General features: G+C 48.6%; 1 protein-coding gene across 5 annotated transcripts in view; it reads right to left on the bottom strand.

The window, feature by feature from the left end:
- Nucleotides 1-19,101, bottom strand: part of ABCA1 (ATP binding cassette subfamily A member 1) — a 128,319-nt gene that overhangs the window by 26,687 nt on the left and 82,531 nt on the right. For 3 of the 5 annotated variants that reach the window (XM_038553000.1, XM_038552999.1, XM_038553003.1), the window contains exons 15-29: nucleotides 18,023-18,245; nucleotides 16,026-16,247; nucleotides 15,409-15,613; nucleotides 14,223-14,336; nucleotides 12,204-12,375; nucleotides 10,832-10,963; nucleotides 9,786-9,928; nucleotides 9,423-9,560; nucleotides 8,459-8,679; nucleotides 7,029-7,107; nucleotides 5,971-6,173; nucleotides 4,357-4,405; nucleotides 4,048-4,161; nucleotides 2,629-2,777; nucleotides 998-1,122 (exon numbers count right to left, since the gene is read on the bottom strand). In XM_038553000.1, coding sequence (XP_038408928.1) covers nucleotides 998-1,122; nucleotides 2,629-2,777; nucleotides 4,048-4,161; nucleotides 4,357-4,405; nucleotides 5,971-6,173; nucleotides 7,029-7,107; nucleotides 8,459-8,679; nucleotides 9,423-9,560; nucleotides 9,786-9,928; nucleotides 10,832-10,963; nucleotides 12,204-12,375; nucleotides 14,223-14,336; nucleotides 15,409-15,613; nucleotides 16,026-16,247; nucleotides 18,023-18,245 — 2,289 coding nt within the window. Of the gene's footprint in view, nucleotides 1-997; nucleotides 1,123-2,628; nucleotides 2,778-4,047; nucleotides 4,162-4,356; nucleotides 4,406-5,970; nucleotides 6,174-7,028; nucleotides 7,108-7,134; nucleotides 7,208-8,458; nucleotides 8,680-9,422; nucleotides 9,561-9,785; nucleotides 9,929-10,831; nucleotides 10,964-12,203; nucleotides 12,376-14,222; nucleotides 14,337-15,408; nucleotides 15,614-16,025; nucleotides 16,248-18,022; nucleotides 18,246-19,101 lie in introns of all 5 variants that reach the window. The other 2 variants (XM_038553002.1, XM_038553001.1) reach the window with 1 other exon arrangement.

A 19,101-nucleotide genomic window follows, 5' to 3' on the forward strand; every position in this document is an offset into this window, starting at 1 on the left:
TACAACTGTTTTTCTGAACTGAACACTTCATTAGGCACTTCCTGTGTGCCAAGCTTTCATAACAGAAATGAGTACAATACAAGACCTACCCAAAAGGAGCTGACACTGACTGCATATTTAGGGTCAAGGTAACAGCCCTCTCAAGTGCAGCTTGTGTAAGTAGTAATGAATGGAGTTGTGTAAACATGTGTGCACATGTATATAAACACACATGTACCTTTCTATTTCTTTTTAATTGAAGAAATTCATTAAGGATCAGTTTTCCAAAAGTGCTTTCACAGTTATCCATGAAATATGAACTAAACAGGAAAGGAACATGGGGCTAGAGAAAGAGGAATCGATTCACATATTTATGCATTTTGTTTTGTTTTCATTGTTTGTTTTAAAGCTTCCCTTTCACGTCACTGACAGGCTTCCCCATCTAAAGATCTAAAATACTACAAGACTCAAGAAAGCTTCTGCAGAAGGAAGTAGAGAAATTCCTTTGTCCTTTTGTCTGAAAAGAACTGGAGTGTTAAGAGTAGCTGGCATTTGTGTCTAAAGAGCAAATGCTAGTTAGTATCTGTAGCTGCAATGAACACATGCATTGTCCTGTGCACGCAAACAGGCTGGAGGTGGCTGTGACAGTGCCCTGAAGCCTTGGGATTAAACGACAAAATTAAAACCTAGCTACGAAAAGCCAAATACTATATAGCTTCATCACAGACGTTTTACAAGAGTAGATTATTTACGTAACATGCAGATGATGGTTCCGATGGCAGCAGTACAGAAGGAAAGGAGCTCAAAGTGGGAACAGAGGACTGGTCTATTATCTGAGGTTCAATTTGCTGCTGTTCTCTGCATCCAACATCAGTCTGTGGGGGAGCTTTCAAGGGCTGATCAAGGCCACTCCACTGAGCGATCCCGGGGTCCACCTCCCCTTGGCCCTCAGTAGCACAAACACCCTTGGTCAGCCTGAGCTCTCTTCTCTCCCGGGGCGCAGGAGGCAGACACATACCTGACAAATGTGTACTGTTCGTTGTACATCCAGGGCTGAAGTTCCAGGCTGGGGTACTTGCCAAAGGGGGGCACAATCAGGCTGAACACCAGAGCAATGCAGACAAACACAGCTGGCAGGACGATCTATGACCAGGGCACAGAGGGGAAAGGAAATTACAAACCAAGGGCAAATGTTAGAAAACAAGGCATGGGGCAAGCCCCTACATGTCCAGCCAGCTAGCCTCCCGGACCAGCCAGCACGCAAACGAGCATTACAGGGCCCCAGACAAAGCTCCACCAAGGCACTCATGGAAGCTGGGAAGCAGCAGATGCTGAAAATGAAACCCCTTCCCTCTGGGGCATTTCTGGAGGCTGACAGCACGAGGCCCGAGGCCGTGGCCACCTAGCAGAGGCACCAAGCTAAAAACCCTACAGAGTGCACAGGGGTCACATGTCAGGGTGACTCAGAACACGGGGTCCTGCCCCCTTCCCTCTGGAGACCTGAGGAAGACCCCACCAAGGGCTGTGAGCCCAGCTCAGCTCAGAGAAAGGCCGAGACAACCAGCCCTGCACCAGGAGCCAGAAGACCTGAAGCCTGGCTGTGTCTCTACTACGATCTCTACCCATGTGAAGTCACTCCCTCTGTGGCCTCAGCAGTCTCACTTGGAATCTGCAGACCAAGATTAAATGACCCAGTCAGATCCCATGCTCTGAAAGGAACAGCAGCCACTGTCACCAGGTAATGGCCTCAAAAAGCATAATTACCTTAGTCCTTCTTTATGGGAAAATACTAGGTGACAATTACCTCATTTCATTATCGTTACAACCCTAACTAGGAGTAACATTATCACCAATCAACAAACAAGGGAATTGAGCTCAGAGAGACTAAGGAACTTGCCCACGGTCACACAGCCAATAAGTAGCAGCACCAGAATTCCAAACCAGGTCTGTGTGCTCCAAACTCAGACTCTCTGCATTACCCACTTGGTCTGTGGGGAAGACTCTCTGCACATGCTTGCTCTGTACTTCTTGATTTTAGAGTGGGATCATTTTATCCCTTCTGATCAAGCCACTGAGCTTGCAAACACTGACAGGCGGGCAACACTGTAATGAGTCTTCTCTGTCCATTTTTTTCTGACCTCTCTGGCTACCTTTTTGTCAATTTGCAGCTAAGCATCAATTTAGAGAAAAATCACGTTTCCAATAAGTTTATATATCAAGTGCATCTGGATGTATCATTTCTCAGCTTATGATAGCTGAATTTGCCCAGCCAATTTTTCTAAACTCAGTCCTTGTTAGGCTATCCTCTGCAATAAAACTCACACATGTGCGCACACATACACACACACACACACACACAGAGCAATCCTTAACGACAGGCCCCTTCTAAGCACTTATCATTTCAATCCTCATAACAACCCTATGTCATAGGTACATCATCTTCATTCTAAAGATGAGGACATGGAGGCATAGAGAAGTCACTTGCCCACAGATGCGTGAGTGGCAAGAAGCAGGACTGGGATTGAAATACAGAGAGTCGGGCGGGGTCCAGCCTCCACCTCGTCACCATGACCCTCTCCTGCCTTTGCTGGTCAGGAGCCCGCAGCCCACCCCTGAAGCCAGAGGCACCGGCCCAGAGCAGCACTTCACCTGAGCAAAGAATCCCTTCCGACTCCGTCTGGCAATCAGCAGCCTCTTCCACAGAAGTGCCACAAACTGCTGCTGTGTGAGTTTCCAGCCCTTGACCTGGTAGGAGCCTTTGCCGTCCATCCCGCTGAGCAGGTCTGTTTCTCTGGATTCTGCAAGAAGCCAACACTGAAGGTCACCTACTATCTTAGGCAGTTTAGACATCACCACACTCCTCCTTCCAGCATCCTCAGCAACCATCTTGCACGCTTGTGTTTGAAAGTAACAGTCTCAGGCACCTGGGTGGCTTAGTCAGTTGAGCATCTGCCTTTGGCTCAGGTCATGATCCTAGGGTCCTGGGATCAAGTCCCACATTGGGCTCCCTGCTCAGTGGAGAGTCTGCTTCTCCCTCTGCCCTTCCTCGCTGCTCATGATCTCTCAATTATTCTCTTTTTCTCAAATAAATAAAGTCTTAAAAAAATAAATTAAGTCTCTCAGAAGTAAAGGCTTTCAGGACAAATCAATGTCCAAGGAAATGTTAGGACTGCAGATGTCCAACAGTAGCAGTTTCTGCCTTCCAGCTCTATCTGATGAGTGTGGAAAATGAAGGTGCCTTAAGACAACTGAAGAGAAATGTTCACACATAACTGTTGTATATCAAGTCATTCAGATGAACCAAGTCATCCTCAATTTCTTATAGAATATTCTATGAAACAGGCCATGCATTTAGGCTGACATGATTGAGAAAATACAATGCTGATTTGTCTACCATCTATTATTTTGGTAAAAGGTAGACACATTGAAATGATCCAGGTACTGACAATGTCTGAAATCCGGGAAAACAGGAGGGCCACACGCTCATACGAACTGGAAGAATGGGAGAGCCAAAAAGGTTTCTGTTCCTCAAAATTGTATAAAAATCCTTGTCTTAAACTAATAATTCCTAACTGAGGTGCTTTAACATCTTACTAATATTTGCTTGACTTCCTGCCTCCCCTTCTCCATCCCAGTCAAACGTACAGGGACACACTCATCCAGAATATCTAAGTCTAAGGTACAGTTAACCCTAAAAGCTGACTTCATTCAAAATCATTCATCCATTCAAAGAATATTTACTTAACAAACACCTAATGTATGCAAGAAAGTCGGTCTCCACAGAAGAGGTAATAGATGGATTCAGAGGATTGAGGGACCATCCTTTATTATGTGTCTCAAGTGAGAGATCTCAACTCAATGAAGAAAGTGATGAGGATGGGCTCTTTCAGGTTTGATGGTCTGCCTAATGCTGGAAAAGAGAAGGCAGCTTTTCTCATCTTCCCACTTCCCTTTGGGCCCTGTAGGCATCTATCATCCTGGGCTCAAGGGCCTCCAAAGGAAACACAGGAGTACCCAAGACAGAAATTCATTTTCAAAGAACGGAACACAGATCTTGGCCGAACAGACCTGGATCTACATCAGAATCATTAGGATCAATGGCATCATCTTCAGTGAATGGGCGAAGACAGCTCTGCTTGTCCCCAAAGGCTCGTCTGTTTCGTCTTGCTGGCAAGGTGCCGTCTGAAGGCAAAAGGAAAGAATTCCACATTTTCTTTCACTTGTAACAAAACAAGCCCTTCTCATCTGTCACAAATGTATACACTAAAAATAAGAATGGGATAAAACAAGTGAAAGGGAAACGCAGAACTCTGGTGAGCTAAGGCGGCCTACAGGGGGGCACTGCCCAGAGGGTGTGCAGCTCCCCCGGAGGGTTACCTGAGGTCTCAGCATCCACCCCACTCTCTTCAGCCACTTTGAGAAATATCTGAAAAACAGGAGTGAGAATATTATAAGCACCACGTTATGAGAGCAACCATCACCGCCATGATTATTACATTACTGAGTGGCTTGTTAGCCCCTAAAGACAAAAAGTAAAAGCTTCATTTATTTGTAACACTTTGCCAGTCACTTGGGAGTGAAGGCATTTTTAACCAGAGAGCATTTCCTCGGTAGTGAGAACTATCAATCCGGACAATCATTTTCAAATTAAAGGTATGACATTCGAACACCACAGAAGTAATTTGTTCTGAACCTACAGGGAGCAGGTTACGTGGCTTCTTCTAGGTCTACGGCTGCAAATCTTTGAGAAGCCTAGCACCATGATAAGTCATCCAAGACAGAATGAATCAAAAGATGATGGGTTCCTCATTGCTAGAAATATTATGTCAGGGATTCAAACATCGTAAGAGAATGTGAACTAGCCGATGATTTCTAAACCCTGAACTATACTCCACGGCCTGGAAACTGTGTAATAAAAGCACAGGCATTAAGGCCTTACCTCCAGAAATTCTGATTCAAAGACCCTGATGCTGACTGAGGCTTGGAATTTTTATTGTCGGCAATATCCCCAGATGCTTTTTTGGCATGGTCAAGCTTGGGGACCACTGGGCCAGACAACTTTTGTATCCTTCCCAGCCCTCCAGGTCTGTGGTGTTGTGATCTCTAAAGGGAAGTGCTGCTACACAGTAAAGGAAGCGTGGGCTTTTTAGCCCAAACCCCTGATTCTGAATCCTAGCTTGGCATCCCTGAGTGCCCAGTTTTTCATCTTATTATGGGGATTAACTTACAACTTTGTTTTTTTTTAAGATTTTATTTAAAGAGACAGAGTGTGCATGAATCAGGGAAGGGGCAGAGGGAGAGAGAAAGAGAGAGAGAGAGAGAGAGAGACAGAGAATCCCAAGCAGACTTTGTGCTGAGCATGGAGCCTGACACAGGGCTCAATGTCACGACCCTGAGATCATGACCTGAGCCAATATCAAGAGTTGGATGCTTACCTGGCTGAGCCACCCAGGAGCCCCCACAATAATTAAAACAAACAAACAAAAAAAAAACAGCAAAAAAAACCTCACACACCCAGTTCAGCGCTAGGCACACATAGATTTTCCATAAATGCTGGCTATTTCCTATGTATGGCCATGACACAGCCACATCAGGGAGCAATCCTTTTTTTTTTTTTTTTAAGATTTATTTATTTATGATAGACATAGAGAGAGAGAGAGGCAGAGACACAGGAGGAGGGAGAAGCAGGCTCCATGCAGGGAGCCCAACGCGGGACTCGATCCCGGGACTCCAGGATCACGCCCTGGGCCAAAGGCAGGCGCTAAACGGCTGAGCCACCCAGGGATCCCTCAGGGAGCAATCCTAATAGAGCTCTCCTGTTGTCTCCGACAACTGTAAAGGGTTAACTGTGACCAATAATACCCCAATATCAATGACCTAAGGATAAAATGACCAGCTCCATGGTAATCCTATTCCCATGAGGGAAAAGCAGGCTGCCCATCTAGCCTTGGGACTGGGGGACCTGCTACACCCTGAAGTCACGTAACTTACTTCTTCCAGGGTCGTCTCCGAGATGCCGTAACTAGAGATGCCCAGGTCTGAGAGCCGGTCATCAATCTCATGGAAAAGTTCTACGAAGGCCCCCTCTTTGGCAGCTTCGTAGGGCAGCACGTAAGTCAGCTCATGCCCAATGTCTTCCACCAGCCGGGCCTCAGCCACATGCTTCCTGATGAGGTTGGAGATAGCAGAGACATCTGTAGGGACCAAAGCACAAAGACGGTTCAGCCAGCTCAGAGGCCCCCCACTCAGGACCAGCCATGCCTCACCTTCTCCCTTTGCCTACTCCTCAGAAGCCAGCTGCCCACACAGGATACCTGTCCCAGATACTTGTGTATCTCTGGCCTCAGAGTTCCTGGGGGCAAGGGCTAGGTCTTATTGACCTTTGTATCACCAAAGTCAGGAACACTGTAGGTTCTCAGTATATCGTGGGTGGCTGGGTGGGTGGAAAGAAGGATGGAGGGCAGATGGGGCGAGTGAAAGGACGGAAGACTCTGAGGTTGAAAGTCTTGTGTCTATGGCCTAAACTCTAGGATTCTTCAACAGAGAACCTGAGTGGAAGGAATGTTAAAGGAGTCTTCACCCTTCCCTAACCTTCTAAAGGAGGCTCCTGCTATTTACGTCAATAAAAGGTTAATCAAATAGTTCATGGAAGGAGACATCTCCCTGGAAAAAGCCAGTGGTTGGAACTGGGCCTAGGTGGACACAGTAAAGGCTTCTGCTCCATACGTGTTACTGGGGACACTGGTGTCCTATATATACCTCCAAAGGAAGACCCAGGATGCTGCTCTCCATCTCCCGGGCTCTCACTCTCCCTAGCTACTGAGATCCAATCCCTCCCATGGCTGGGTCCTCAGCTCCTCATCCCTGGTCTCCAGCGTCTGGCCAGATCCACTCCCCAGGAGATCCCCCACCCCCAATCACGTCAGCCTCTCGGGGACACTGCCCTGCCAGCTCCCAGCCCAAGCCCCAGGCTCCCCAGCAAGCGGTAAGCCAATCTGCCACCAAGCGGCACCCTCTCCCAGCCCCCCGGCCCCAGCCCAGCAGCAAACCTTGAGTCAGCGCCACCAGCCTCTGCACCTGTCCTCCTCTGCCTCCACTCTGCCCAGCTGGGGGAAGCTCAGGCACCACCTGAATAAGAAACCCCAGAGTCCTTACCGATGGTCAGCGTGTCACTTTCATGGTCGCTGCCCAGGCCAGCATCAGAACTGCTCTGAGAAACACTGTCCTCCTGATGGCAAAGAAGGAGGTGAGAATGGGTCAGGGACCGAGCAAGGTACAGCCGCCAGCACCTTCGCCAGGGAGGGCTTCCATGAGGCTCTACGGTGTGAGAACTGCAAAGGCTCCTCCTGGGAGCCAACTGTGGGCAGCCATGGCTTCTGAAGCCACTGTCTGACACGTGTGTGCCGTGTGGACGGGAAGGTCAGCGAGCAGAGCTGTCAACGGGAACGGGGCCGGCCAGGAATGCTGTCACCAGGCACTGGCTGACCTTCCTAGGCATGGGATTTGCCTATTTTTTTTTAATTTTTTTATTTTCTTTTATTCATTATTTATTTATTTATTTATTTATTTATTTATTTAGTCTGGCTCAGTGCTTCTCAGGCCTTGATTTATCTTGATCCACCAGGGGACCTTGTTAAAATGCAGATTCTGACTTAGTGAGTCTGAGTTGGGCCCCCATTTCTGCATTTCTAAAAAGCTCCCAAGTAATCCCAGTGCTGCTGGCCCTCAGACCACACCTTGAGTAGCCAGGCACTGGTTAAAAGGTAAACAAGCAGATGGGAATTGAAGGTTGGGATGTAAATGTTTTAGGGGCCACTGGTTTCAGCCGATGAATCTTCGGCATGTGCTGCGGGACGTAGGAAAACCTACCTGGCTATTGGGCTCTGGTCCCACCTCTGTTATTTACCTGCTGCTCAGTGACCTACAAGTCTCACTTCCCTAATCTGGGATAACAAACACAATACCAGCCTCCCACTATAGCCCTGCACTTTGAAATGATGAAAGTCAAAAAAAAAAAAAGTTTATAAATGATAACAATGCTAAGAAAAATTAACTATTACTGCTTATTTTCTTTTATGCCCAGAATCTGCCTGGCATGAAATCAGTGTTCAATGAATATTTGTTGTTTTGTAGTTTAAAAGTTAAGTTCAATGAGATTTAAAGATAACGAGCAGGAGTTGGCAGGGCATTTTGCAGCTACGGCTCCTCACTGCTGGCAAGTCTTTTTTCTTCGTTATTATAAAGTCCTCTAAGGACCTTCTCTATCCACTGTGCCTCCCCAGGACGAACGAAGCGGGATTCAACCAAACTCGCACTGCGGGAACAAAAGTGTCCTGCGCTTTCCACATAGGAAGTGTGATGGGATTCCCAAGGGACCATAGTGCAGGGAGAGTGGGGTGGAGGTGGACAAGCCACTCACAGCCACCAAGTCCTGACTCCCTGGACCCAGCACCAGCCCAGCACTGAAAGTACAGCTCACCTTTTTCAGATATGACACAGTGCTACTGCTGTTTCTGCAGGAACTGAGGGAGGATTCCACATCCTTCTTGACCAGGGTCAGGTAGTAGCCTGTTCCCAGCTGGTTCTTCAGAAACAGGGAGGAGCCCACGCAGCACAGCTTCCCATGGGAGATGATGGCAATCCTGTCCCCCAGGATGTCTGCTTCATCCATGTGGTGTGTGGAGAGAATAATGGTGCGACCTGCCAGGCACAAACACAAGGACACGGGACAAGTGAGGCCTACTGATTCTCGTTGATTAAAGCAGCTGGAACTACCAAGCTATAGAACCAAGGCAGAAAACCCTGGAAGCCTGTGTGGGAACGCTATCCTCGCAGAAATCAGAACAGGAACATTTATTTGGGAATTTGCTACATGCCAGGCAGTGTGCTAGGTGGTCTGCAAGCATTCTCACTTGACTTAATTTTCTATGAGGCAGGCACTACTGTTATAAGGAAAGGAACTGAGATAAGTTAAATGACTTTTCCAAGGTCTCGGGGCCAGCTGGAACTGGCTCTGAAGTCCATGCCCCTCATTTGCTCATCTACTCTTTCAACAAACACATATAGTGTCCCATGTTGGGAGAGAGTTGAACAAAGACACAGCCTCTGCTCTCAGCAGTTGGTCTAGAGCGGAACACAGTTACAATAGAGATGTCCAAGTTCTATGCTAGAGGCAGCTCTGGGGACCATGCCCCTTCTCCCCATTTCTCTTCTTGCCCACCCCTAGATAATGAGGCATGATGTTAATTGAGTGTCTTGTAAAGCAGGCCTTCCTTCCACATCTGCACCATGGGTGAGCACAGAGCTTTAAGAAAAGGAGTCCCACATTTTCCTTGAGAAGCAATTCTGCTGCTGTCAAGAACAGCCATGAGCCACCGCCACAGCCATACTGCTCAAGAGCCTCTCCATCCCTCCCTCCCTCGAAGTAAGCACACATCAGCCACCTTGTCGATATTTGAGCAGTAGCTCCCATATTCCCCTACGGGAGTAAGGGTCCACGCCGGCTGTGGGCTCATCCAGAATGACAACCTTGGATCCCCCAACAAAGGCCAAAGCCACAGACAGCTTTCTCTTCATTCCACCTGTGAGGGAGAGAGAGTGAGAGAGATGTTCCAGGACCGGCCCCAGACAGCAAAGGCAGAGGCATTGAGAGACAAATAGAGGCACCCTCCTAGGGACAAGCTAGGGACACGTTTCTGACCTACCCACTCACCCCCACACTGGAACACTGGACCAGCTATTGTTTTTTTGCCCTGTGTGGGGCAGGGGGGTTGAGGGGGAGTGTTGAGGGAAGAGGGGGAACACACCTGACAGCTGACTTGTTTTGCTTTTCAGTTTACTGGGTGGCAAACCAACATCCAAGGCCATTTGCTCCATCTCTGCTTTCACGTGCTTCTCTGAGAGCCCCTTTAGACGTGCATAGAACCAGATGTGTTCTTCCACAGTCAGCCTGGGGACAGAAGGGCAGGTCAACTCTGCACCCCACCGGTCGCATCAGAACACAGTGCTTCCTGACCCAGAAGAGAAGAAAATAGGCACGTGTCCACTGCCCCCCCTTCCTGACCTCTTCTAACTTTATTAACTTCTGAAAAATAAGAGGAAGAATCAAGACAGAACAACATTAAGCAACCACCTGAGCTGCTCAAGAAGTCAAAGCTGAAATGTGACAGGTCCCTTCCAGCCCCTTCCACCTGGGACCAGCTGCCATACGTCAGGCAGTTGCAACTTTAAATCTCAGGTCCTCAGAGGGCCCACCCCGCAGCCCCATTGACCAAGAAGCTGGCTCGGCATTCACCTGGAGCAGCCCCCTCCAGGACCTCAGAGGTGCCAGCAGGGAGGTCCCTGTGGAGGACAAGAGCCTGGGCTGCTCGCTTTAGGTAAGAGGAAATGGGAGCCCAGAAGGGGAGAAGTCCTTGCCCAAGGTCACAGAGCTCAGGTCTTTCTCTGCTCCACCACGAAGGCTCCCTGGGGACCTGAGCTGCTGACAGGCCAACCTGAATGGAAGCAGGAAATGCGGGGCCATGGAGACAAGGGCCCCGAGGCACCGCCAGGTCTGGGCATCAAGGAGGAGTGTGGTGGGAGAGGGGACGGGCTCACCGGCCCTCTACAATGCCAGGAATGGAGAGCACTATCTCCCAAGCCCTCATCCACCAGCTGGACTGACGTGACACCTCTCGCCCAATAATCACCTCTTACTTTCCCTAAAATGGAAAGGCAACCCCTCACTGTGCAGGGAGGGGAGGCCCGCCACCCCTGAAGAAGGCAAAACGCTTGAGTCCCCCCGCCCCCACCCGTGATTCAGGACACGCACATCCAGAGAGGGTCTGCTTCTCAAAGCACTGCTCGTACTCACATGTCAAACAGCACATTATGCTGGGGGCAGACTCCCAGGTTCTGCCGGATGGTGTTCATCTCAAAGCGAATGTCTTTCCCCAGGATGTAGGCAGTGCCCGAGGTGGGAGGGAACAACCCAGTCAGGATTGACCTGAGGACAACAATTTTGAGGTACAAGAGTCAATGTTATCCCCCCTCCCCTGGAAATGCCCCATGCCGGGCTGCAGAGCCAGGGCAGCTACATCACAGGCACCAACCACCCACCCATCCCTATTCCTTCCTAACAGACCCAAACTGACCTCCCTACAAAGCAAAGAAGTCTTTGCTTTACTGGATAACTAGGAGTGGGCCTATGTGCTGGAAATGGCAATATCAAAACAAGCACTTTAATTAAATGATTCCAATTTACAACAGAAAGTACACTTTGAAATGTACATTTTCTAAGTCTAAAATCATGTCCGTGAACAATGGACAAACCAGAAAAAGTTATTCAAAGATAAAAATAATTTTCATGTTAGGCAGTAGGATTTTTTGTGTGACTTTAAAAAATTATTTTGCAATGTTCACGTGTTGATTTTGCATTAACAAATAAAGAAAAGAGGAAAGGAAAGGAAAGAAAAAATAGGAAAAGGTCATCATCCCCAAAGATCTACCCTTAGCAATGGTTGAGACACACTGGAAGTCACGGAGGCTGACTCTGGTGCTTATGGCCCATGCTCCCTTGTGACGCTGCCCACTTTAAGGTCTTTATAGGTCCCTGTAAGTCCCAGAAAGGGCAGTCATATGGCCAGCTATTGCTCACACCTCCTTAGTGACAGAGCGCCTGGAAATCATCACTTCCCTCCAACATATCAAATCTTTCCACACTCTTGCTTCATAGTTCTAACCAAACCAGCTCAAAAGGAGATCCTTGTGGGGCACCTGAGTAGCTCAGTTGGTTAAGCATCTGCCTTCGGCTCAGGTCATGATCCCAGGGTCCTGGGATCGAGCCCCGAGTCAGGCTCCCCACTCAGTGGGGAACCATCTTTCCCTCTCCCTCTGCAGCTCCCTCTGCTTGTATGCTCTAACAAATAAATAAAATCTTTAAAAAGAAAAAAAAAAAAAAAAAGGAGACCATTTCTCAGAGCTGTCACAGCCTTAGGGTTCCAGGAATAGTGCAGAATTCTGAGAAACTAAATGGGAAAGGTCATCAAGAGGGTTCTCCGTCTGCTTCAGGCCAAGGAGAGATCTAGCCAAAACCAGCAGTGGGAAAGGACTCCTGTGAGGAGATGATATCTTACATCCGTCAATTCCTCATGTGCTCTGCCCTTGCCCGGGAGACCAGTACTGCTTTCTAACTGCACTACAGAACCTTCCTGCGGCGGATTCTGACAGCCGCACCCTCTTCTTACATGGTGGTGGTCTTTCCAGCTCCATTGTGGCCCAGGAAGGAGGTAATCTGGCCCTCATAGAAATTCAAGGCCAGGCCATCCACAGCCACCTTCATGCCATCCCGGTAAACCTTCATCAGGTTCTGAATGGACACGCCCAGCTTCAGGTGTGTGGGTTCCTCCTCCATGCAGACTAGCAGAAGACAGAAGACAGAGGATGGGAATGAACTCACGGCAAATACCGACAGGGGAGCATGAAGACGGGGGGCTGTGCCTGTCCCGTCACAACTGTCCTCTCCCCATGGATACTTCTGGTTTCTCAGGCAAACATTTATTCAGGGCCTAGTCGGGCAGTAGTGTTGGTGATGGGAATTCACTGATAAAGGAACATTCACAGTCCATTGGGGGAAAAAAGACTTGACAAGCAATTAAAATACAGGAGGCGAAAAGCTGTTTAAAAAACACATCTAAACATGCCTTGAAACTATGGAATATCCAGCCCATGGAACACGACTCAGCAATGAAAAGGAACGCACTGTTGATGGACATCACAACTCCGATGGATCTCAAGGGGAATTTTGCTGAGTGGCAAAAAGCCGACCTCAAAATGTTACACATACTATATGGTCTCATTTAGATCACATTCTGGAAATAAGATGTGGAGAGCAGAGTAGTGGTTGGTAGGTGTCGGGGACTGGGGAGGAACAGCGGTGGCTGTGGCTTTGCAGGGGCAGAAGGAGGGCATTTGTGTGGATGGAACAGTTCTTCATCTTGACAGAGCTAGTGATTATGTGACTCTCCATGTGACAAAGGGCATGGACCTAAATACACACACGAATGAGTACATGTAAAACTGGTACAATCCGAAGATCTACACGTTGTAGCAACGTCAACGTCACAGTTCTGATATCATGCTGGAGTTATGCAAAGTGTTATCTTTGGGGGAAACTGAATGAAGGGCACAAGGGAAACCCCTCGATACTATTTTTTGCGACTCCCATGAGTCTGTAACAATTTTAAACAGAACGACCTTTTGTTTGTTGTTCAACACCACACAATCTTAGAGTAGGAACTGACTTGGGAATCTGGAAGGACTACGGTTGGGGGGGGGGTGGGGGCGGATAGAACTAGATCCTGAGGGAGGAGGAGGAAGGCAGGCAAGTCAGAGAAAAGGTTCTCCCGCGAGAGGACACAGTACGTACAAAGGCAGGGTTCTGGCGCCTGTGAGAATTCTAGGAGCCTGAGACACAGAACCTTGGTGGAAAGAGGAGACTGGGCAAGAAGAGCAGCAACAGCAGGAGGAGAGGCTGAGACAGGGGGAAGGGCCAGTGGTAAGTCATCCAGTATGCCAGCTCAGGAACACCAGACTTTTCCACTGGCAACTAGAGGGGAAGGCACAGAAGAGCTCAGCAGAAAGGGACTCATTACTATTCGGAAGCCACACTGAACAGAGACAGTTTGTGTCCAAGACCTTGAACAAACAGCCCAGGAGGCAGAGCCTTTGCTCAACTATGGGTACCTCCACCTCCAGTCTGGAGCCAGGAGGGGATGAGGGCTCTGAGTAATGAAGGAGGAGAATCCCCAAAGCACAGGCTGAGCCCTGGCAGCCACTTGGGATCAGTCTACATGGACTCACATAGCTATCACTCTGATGAAGCAGACAGCGACGTTATGGTGCTACAACTACAATCCCTGTTGTCCTGAACTCCTCTTCCTAGCTGTTAGCTTATCACGAAGAGTGTGTGGTGGGGGTGGGGGGTGGGGGCGGGTGTGAAAGTACAGATATCAAGGGCCTCTTTCCTAGAAGCCAAGAAAACAAAGGCAATGTCCCTAAGAGCCCCAGAGAGTGAGCCCCTGATAGGTCAACAACAGCACTGGACACGAACAGCATGGGGGAATTTGGAAAGATGCACTGTATGGGATTCCTTGGCTCCTAGAGTGGTTTTAGACTGTCTCAAGGGCAAAAGCCATCCTTTGTCCTGACAGTCAGTGGGGGCAACAGCACTGAGCCTAAGGGGAGGGCAGGTCAGCAGCACTTACTTTCCGATACTCCCTTCTGGCTGGAACCAGGGTGGCTCTTCTCATCACTTTCCTCACCAAACCAGTAGGATTTGGTGCAAGGAAAATACCAGGGTCTGGGGATTCCATACTGGCCTGCAAGCAAAAATAAAAACCAGGATGTAAGCCAAGCTCACCAACCTCCCAGCAATCCCGAGGTATCCCAGCCAGAACTACTCCCTCTTTGACACAGCCTCTGGAGACGGAGCACCCTGGAATGGAGGTGGGGGCACTGGGAGCGCCCAGCTGCCAAGACCTACTATGTATAACGTACATTCTATACCTCTCTGAACCCTTCAGACAACCCCACGAGGCAGGTTATCAGCCCCATTTTACAGATGAGGAAACTGAGGGATAAGTAGCTTACAGAGGTCACTCGGCCAGTTAAATGAAGGACTCAGAATCTGAACCCAGATCCGTAAGATACAAAATTACATATTCAATGCAGGAAGCTCAAGGAGAGGCAATAAACATTCCGCATACACTCCCTTAGAGGAAAACCAGGGAAACCAGAAAAAGTTAAACCTCACTCTCTTAGAATTTGATCTATACTATAAAAACGTATCCAAGGCAGGTCTTGGTCAAGGAGATCTATCAAGGGAGGTATTAAAATGAATTTTTATGAATGTTAATTTGATTAAATCACAAGTAAGGGGCTTAGAGCCAACATATCTTATTAGCCACAGGCTGTACTCAGGAAACAGAACCTCTGCTGGTGGTTAATTCTGGGAATACAGAATTAAGAGAACTGGGCCAGCACTGGAAGGAAGACCCGCCTGGACTAGCAGACCCAGTGTGACCCAGCTGGGTTCACCTCCAAGCACCAACACTTAGCAGCTGTGTGTGTCCCCAGGCGAGTTACTCCTTTGAGTCCTAGTTCTCTCATTTGCAAAAGGTGCCTGTAAGAGCAAGTCCCAAAGTATACATGACACTTGGCGTAGCGCCTGGCACGCAGTGCTCAAGAAATGAGAGCTACAGCAGTGGTAAGAGTTGTACTTTTACCATGCTCCTCCTCGGATCGTTTGCTTGCCATGGGTCTAAGATCCTTACCGCTTTCCAGGGAGCCCCCAGGCCCTGCAGAAATTCCAACACAGATAGGGGAGAGCTCTGCAGCTACAAATCACATTTCCATAGCCGATGGCTAAAGCAGCGTGGAAGCTCCACGTACCTGGAAAGACAGCCTCGATGTACCATGTCATCACTCCATAGAGAAAGGCGTCGAACAGCATCATGGAGACTGACGTGGTGAGGTTGAAGCCATCTTCCTCCATGGGGCTCTCAAACAGGTTGTCCCACTGCACCCCAATGCCCTGCTCCTCAAAAAGGGCAAAGTACTCACAGCCAAACCCAAAGGCCACAGGAGATAGCAGGCTCTGTGAGAAAGAGGCAAGAGTCACTTATCCATCTCCTTGTCTCTCATTTTCTAGCACTTCTAATATAAATTCCACCTAGAGAAATTTGAATTTGCAAAATGGATCAATTACAAGATATGGAAGTATTCACCTACAGATCCCTTGAGGGGAGTGGGCTCACTAGCAGCATACCAAAGGATTCTATTTATAACCCTTCATTCTGCACACACATTTCAGAAATGCATGCATGACAGAGCGTAAAACTTTTAGAATTTTATGCTTCCAAAGATGCCCCAAAGGCCCAGTAATCCTGCACCCACCCACCTACACACACACACACTCTCATCTTCGGTTCTCAGCTTGGACTGCAAAGGGGAGGTGAAGCCCCAGGGGCTGCTGGGTGCACAGCTACTACCCAAGGGTGGTTGCTCACCACAAAGAGCTTGAGTGTGAAGCCCACATAGTCTTGCCACGCCACGCACAGCACGTAGGGCAGGTATAGGATGAAGTAGATGATGCCCCCACAGGCTGCCGCCAGGTTGGCCCTGGAGAAGAGTGTGCTGATGAGGAAGCACTGCAGGATGGTCACCACGGCGAACACAGACAGGAAGACAAACACCACGCTGGGGTCGCTGTAGGGCAGCAGGTTTCCTAACTGGGAAGGAAGAGACCTATTAAAAGTGCTGCCTCAAAATAATTAATTAATTAATTAATTAATTAAAGTTAAATTAAATTAAATTAAGTTAAAAAGTGCTGCCTCAACAAGCAAGCCCATCCTTGCATGATCTATGGGAAGAAGGGTTTATTCATACTCATCTGAGAGCCAATAGAGAGGAGCAGCGCTGCTCATCATTCTGATCAGGACGCCTAAGTAAGGAGAATAACTAACGCAGGACCACACGGCAAAATAAGAATGGAGGCAGGAATAGAAGAGTCCAGGGCTGAGATTCATCAAGGTTCATCTCAATGGACAATTTTGTTCTTTGGTTCTCCAAGAAATACAATTACCTGACGTCTCCTTTTATAAGGACCGGGGCTCTGGGCACCAAGAAAGGGTTGTGGGGACAGCATTCTATGTGACTTCTCCTCTACCCCAAAAGCCATGGAAAATGGCCGGGAAATCTTATCCTCCACCTTGATAACCTGCCACGGATTCTGTATTCCCACAATCAGCCAAATGCTGTGGACCTTTCAAGTCTCTCTCTAGCCTGTTCATCTGGGTGTATCTGAGCAGGACCAGCCAGCATGTGGTCCCAGATCAGCTCTCAGCCACCAGCCACAGGACCACCACCCCTGCCACGGGCCTCCACACTTGCAATCAGATATTTGCAATCAGAGCATGAGCAGAGGTTGTTTTTAGCAAGAACCGCTCTGTCATAATGCTGGGTGACCTCGGTGAAGTCCTTAACCTTCCTTGGCCTCATTTCCTTATATGTTAAATGGGTTAGTGAGGCTATAATCAGAGAGCACAGGTGGATGTGCTCTAAACAGTGCCTGGCAATCAGTTGGGGCTCATTAGTATTAACAGTAGCTAGTATTAACCTAAATATTAGTTCCTCACCCTTTGCACTCCTCTGTCTTTGAAAAAAAAAAAACATTTATTTTTACATGATACATCCTTAAAACAAATCATTATAAGGAAAGAAGAGTAGCATATAAACCTATTAATACATGGGGTGGCACAGAACAGCAGTGCCCAGAGTCCCCTTGTTGTCTGGCTGCACACAGCCTCTAGGTGTCAACTCCTCTGATTTGGTCTCAGCCACAGAAAGCTGCCTGGCCCTGGGGTTCAGGATTATGATTGGGTGAGGGACCCCAGGGTCTCAGGTATCAGGGAGGGAGGCTTTGGGGCTGGATATCTCAGCTCAGTGAGGGAGAGCTCACTGGAAAGCTGTATATGATCCCAAGAGCCCATAGGGTTAGTCCCACACTGCCGCTCACAATACCTTCTCCTGCTCAATCCTGCAAATTGCCCGCCCCTTCCATAGATCTTGATCCCTAATAAATACCCATGCGCCAAACTCTCTCAGCCTCTGCTTCCAGAAAAACCCAACTTGCAACCATATGTATCCCTCTGATTATGGTTTTTAGAAATTCTGGCAGTATCACCAGCCAGTACATCTAAGGAAATGAACAGCTCTCAGATGCTGCCACAGACCACTGCCAAGCAGATGTCATGGCATAGGTAAGTGTGCGCCTACCTGGGAAGCAAGAGCCCTGGGTTCTAGGTTCTAGTCCTGCTCAGCCGCTAACCAGCTGGGCTGACCCTGGGCAAGTCACTCTCACCTTGCCCAAATACTGAATGAGGAAACTGCAGGAGATGACGCATCTGACCTCTTGCCTCCCAATTATCTTTGCTTCTCTCCTCACAGCCTGCGGGGGCTTGTTTAGGAGTTCCCTGGCAGCCAGGAACCAGTGTGGCAGCCTTACTTTCAAGATGACCACCAGCAGGCCGGCGCTCACGAGCAGCGGGATGAGGCTACTGATGAACCAGCTGAACCAGAGGATACCGCTGTCCAGACCCATGATGCGCATGGTCTCCTTCAGCCGTGCCTCCTTCTCGTACACGATGCCCTTGATGATCACGGCCACGGAGTAGATCCAGGCCAGCGTCATGAACAGAGGCATGGACCGGCTCATCACCCGCAGGAAGCTGGAGGCCCCAGAGAAGGGTGGGGGAGAATGAGAGGGAGTGAGAATCAGGCTCAGAGGCCAGTGCCCCCCTGGACCCACATGCCAGCAGAAGCCCCAAGACTAAGACTGAGTGAACAAGGGGCAGGCTCTCCAAGCTCCAAAACATACAGGTCATCACATGCTTCATGAGGAGCACAACGTGGTGGTGACCGTTGTTAGACCTACCAGGTGCTGCCAAGCACCATTACTCTGGGACTTGCTTAAATCACTAGGTAACTACGTAACTTTTAAAGCACTAAAACAAAGAAACAAAAAAAACAACCCCTTCTCTCTCAAGAGTTCAACACCTTCAAGGGTCATCTCACTACTGACTTGCCCAACTTTTATCACAGATAATACAAAAAAAAGACTCCAGACAGCTCTTGTAATAATTCAGATTCCAAACCAAAATAGGAAATGGAGCACCGTGAAGTAAAAGGGACACAGAATTTGGACCCTGGAATGCCAGGCCCAAGTCTCAGCTTTACTACTTATGCACTTCCCAGCAATGTGACAACAGGCAAAGTCCCTTAATGCCACTAAGCTCCCATCCTGTCCTGCTCTTAAGACACCCTTTCTAGAGTAAATCTGGGCTGAGTGGGTAGTGGGGGGGTGGGGGGGAGGCGGGTTTCTTTTGGAAAAGTCTGACTAATTTTTCTGAAGGTAAAAAACAAGATAATTCCAAGGGTGACTTGGAAGAGCTAGAGTGAGCCACACAAGGAAACGGTTGCTCAGTGCAAAGCAGAGGGCAAATGTTTAGAAGAGGAGCTCTGCTCCTTCTGTACTCTGATCTCTACACATATATATCACAACAGAGAATAAGAGAATTTCCAGAA

Source organism: Canis lupus, chromosome 11, assembly GCF_011100685.1.
Source record: "Canis lupus familiaris isolate Mischka breed German Shepherd chromosome 11, alternate assembly UU_Cfam_GSD_1.0, whole genome shotgun sequence".
Lineage (NCBI taxonomy): Eukaryota > Metazoa > Chordata > Mammalia > Carnivora > Canidae > Canis > Canis lupus.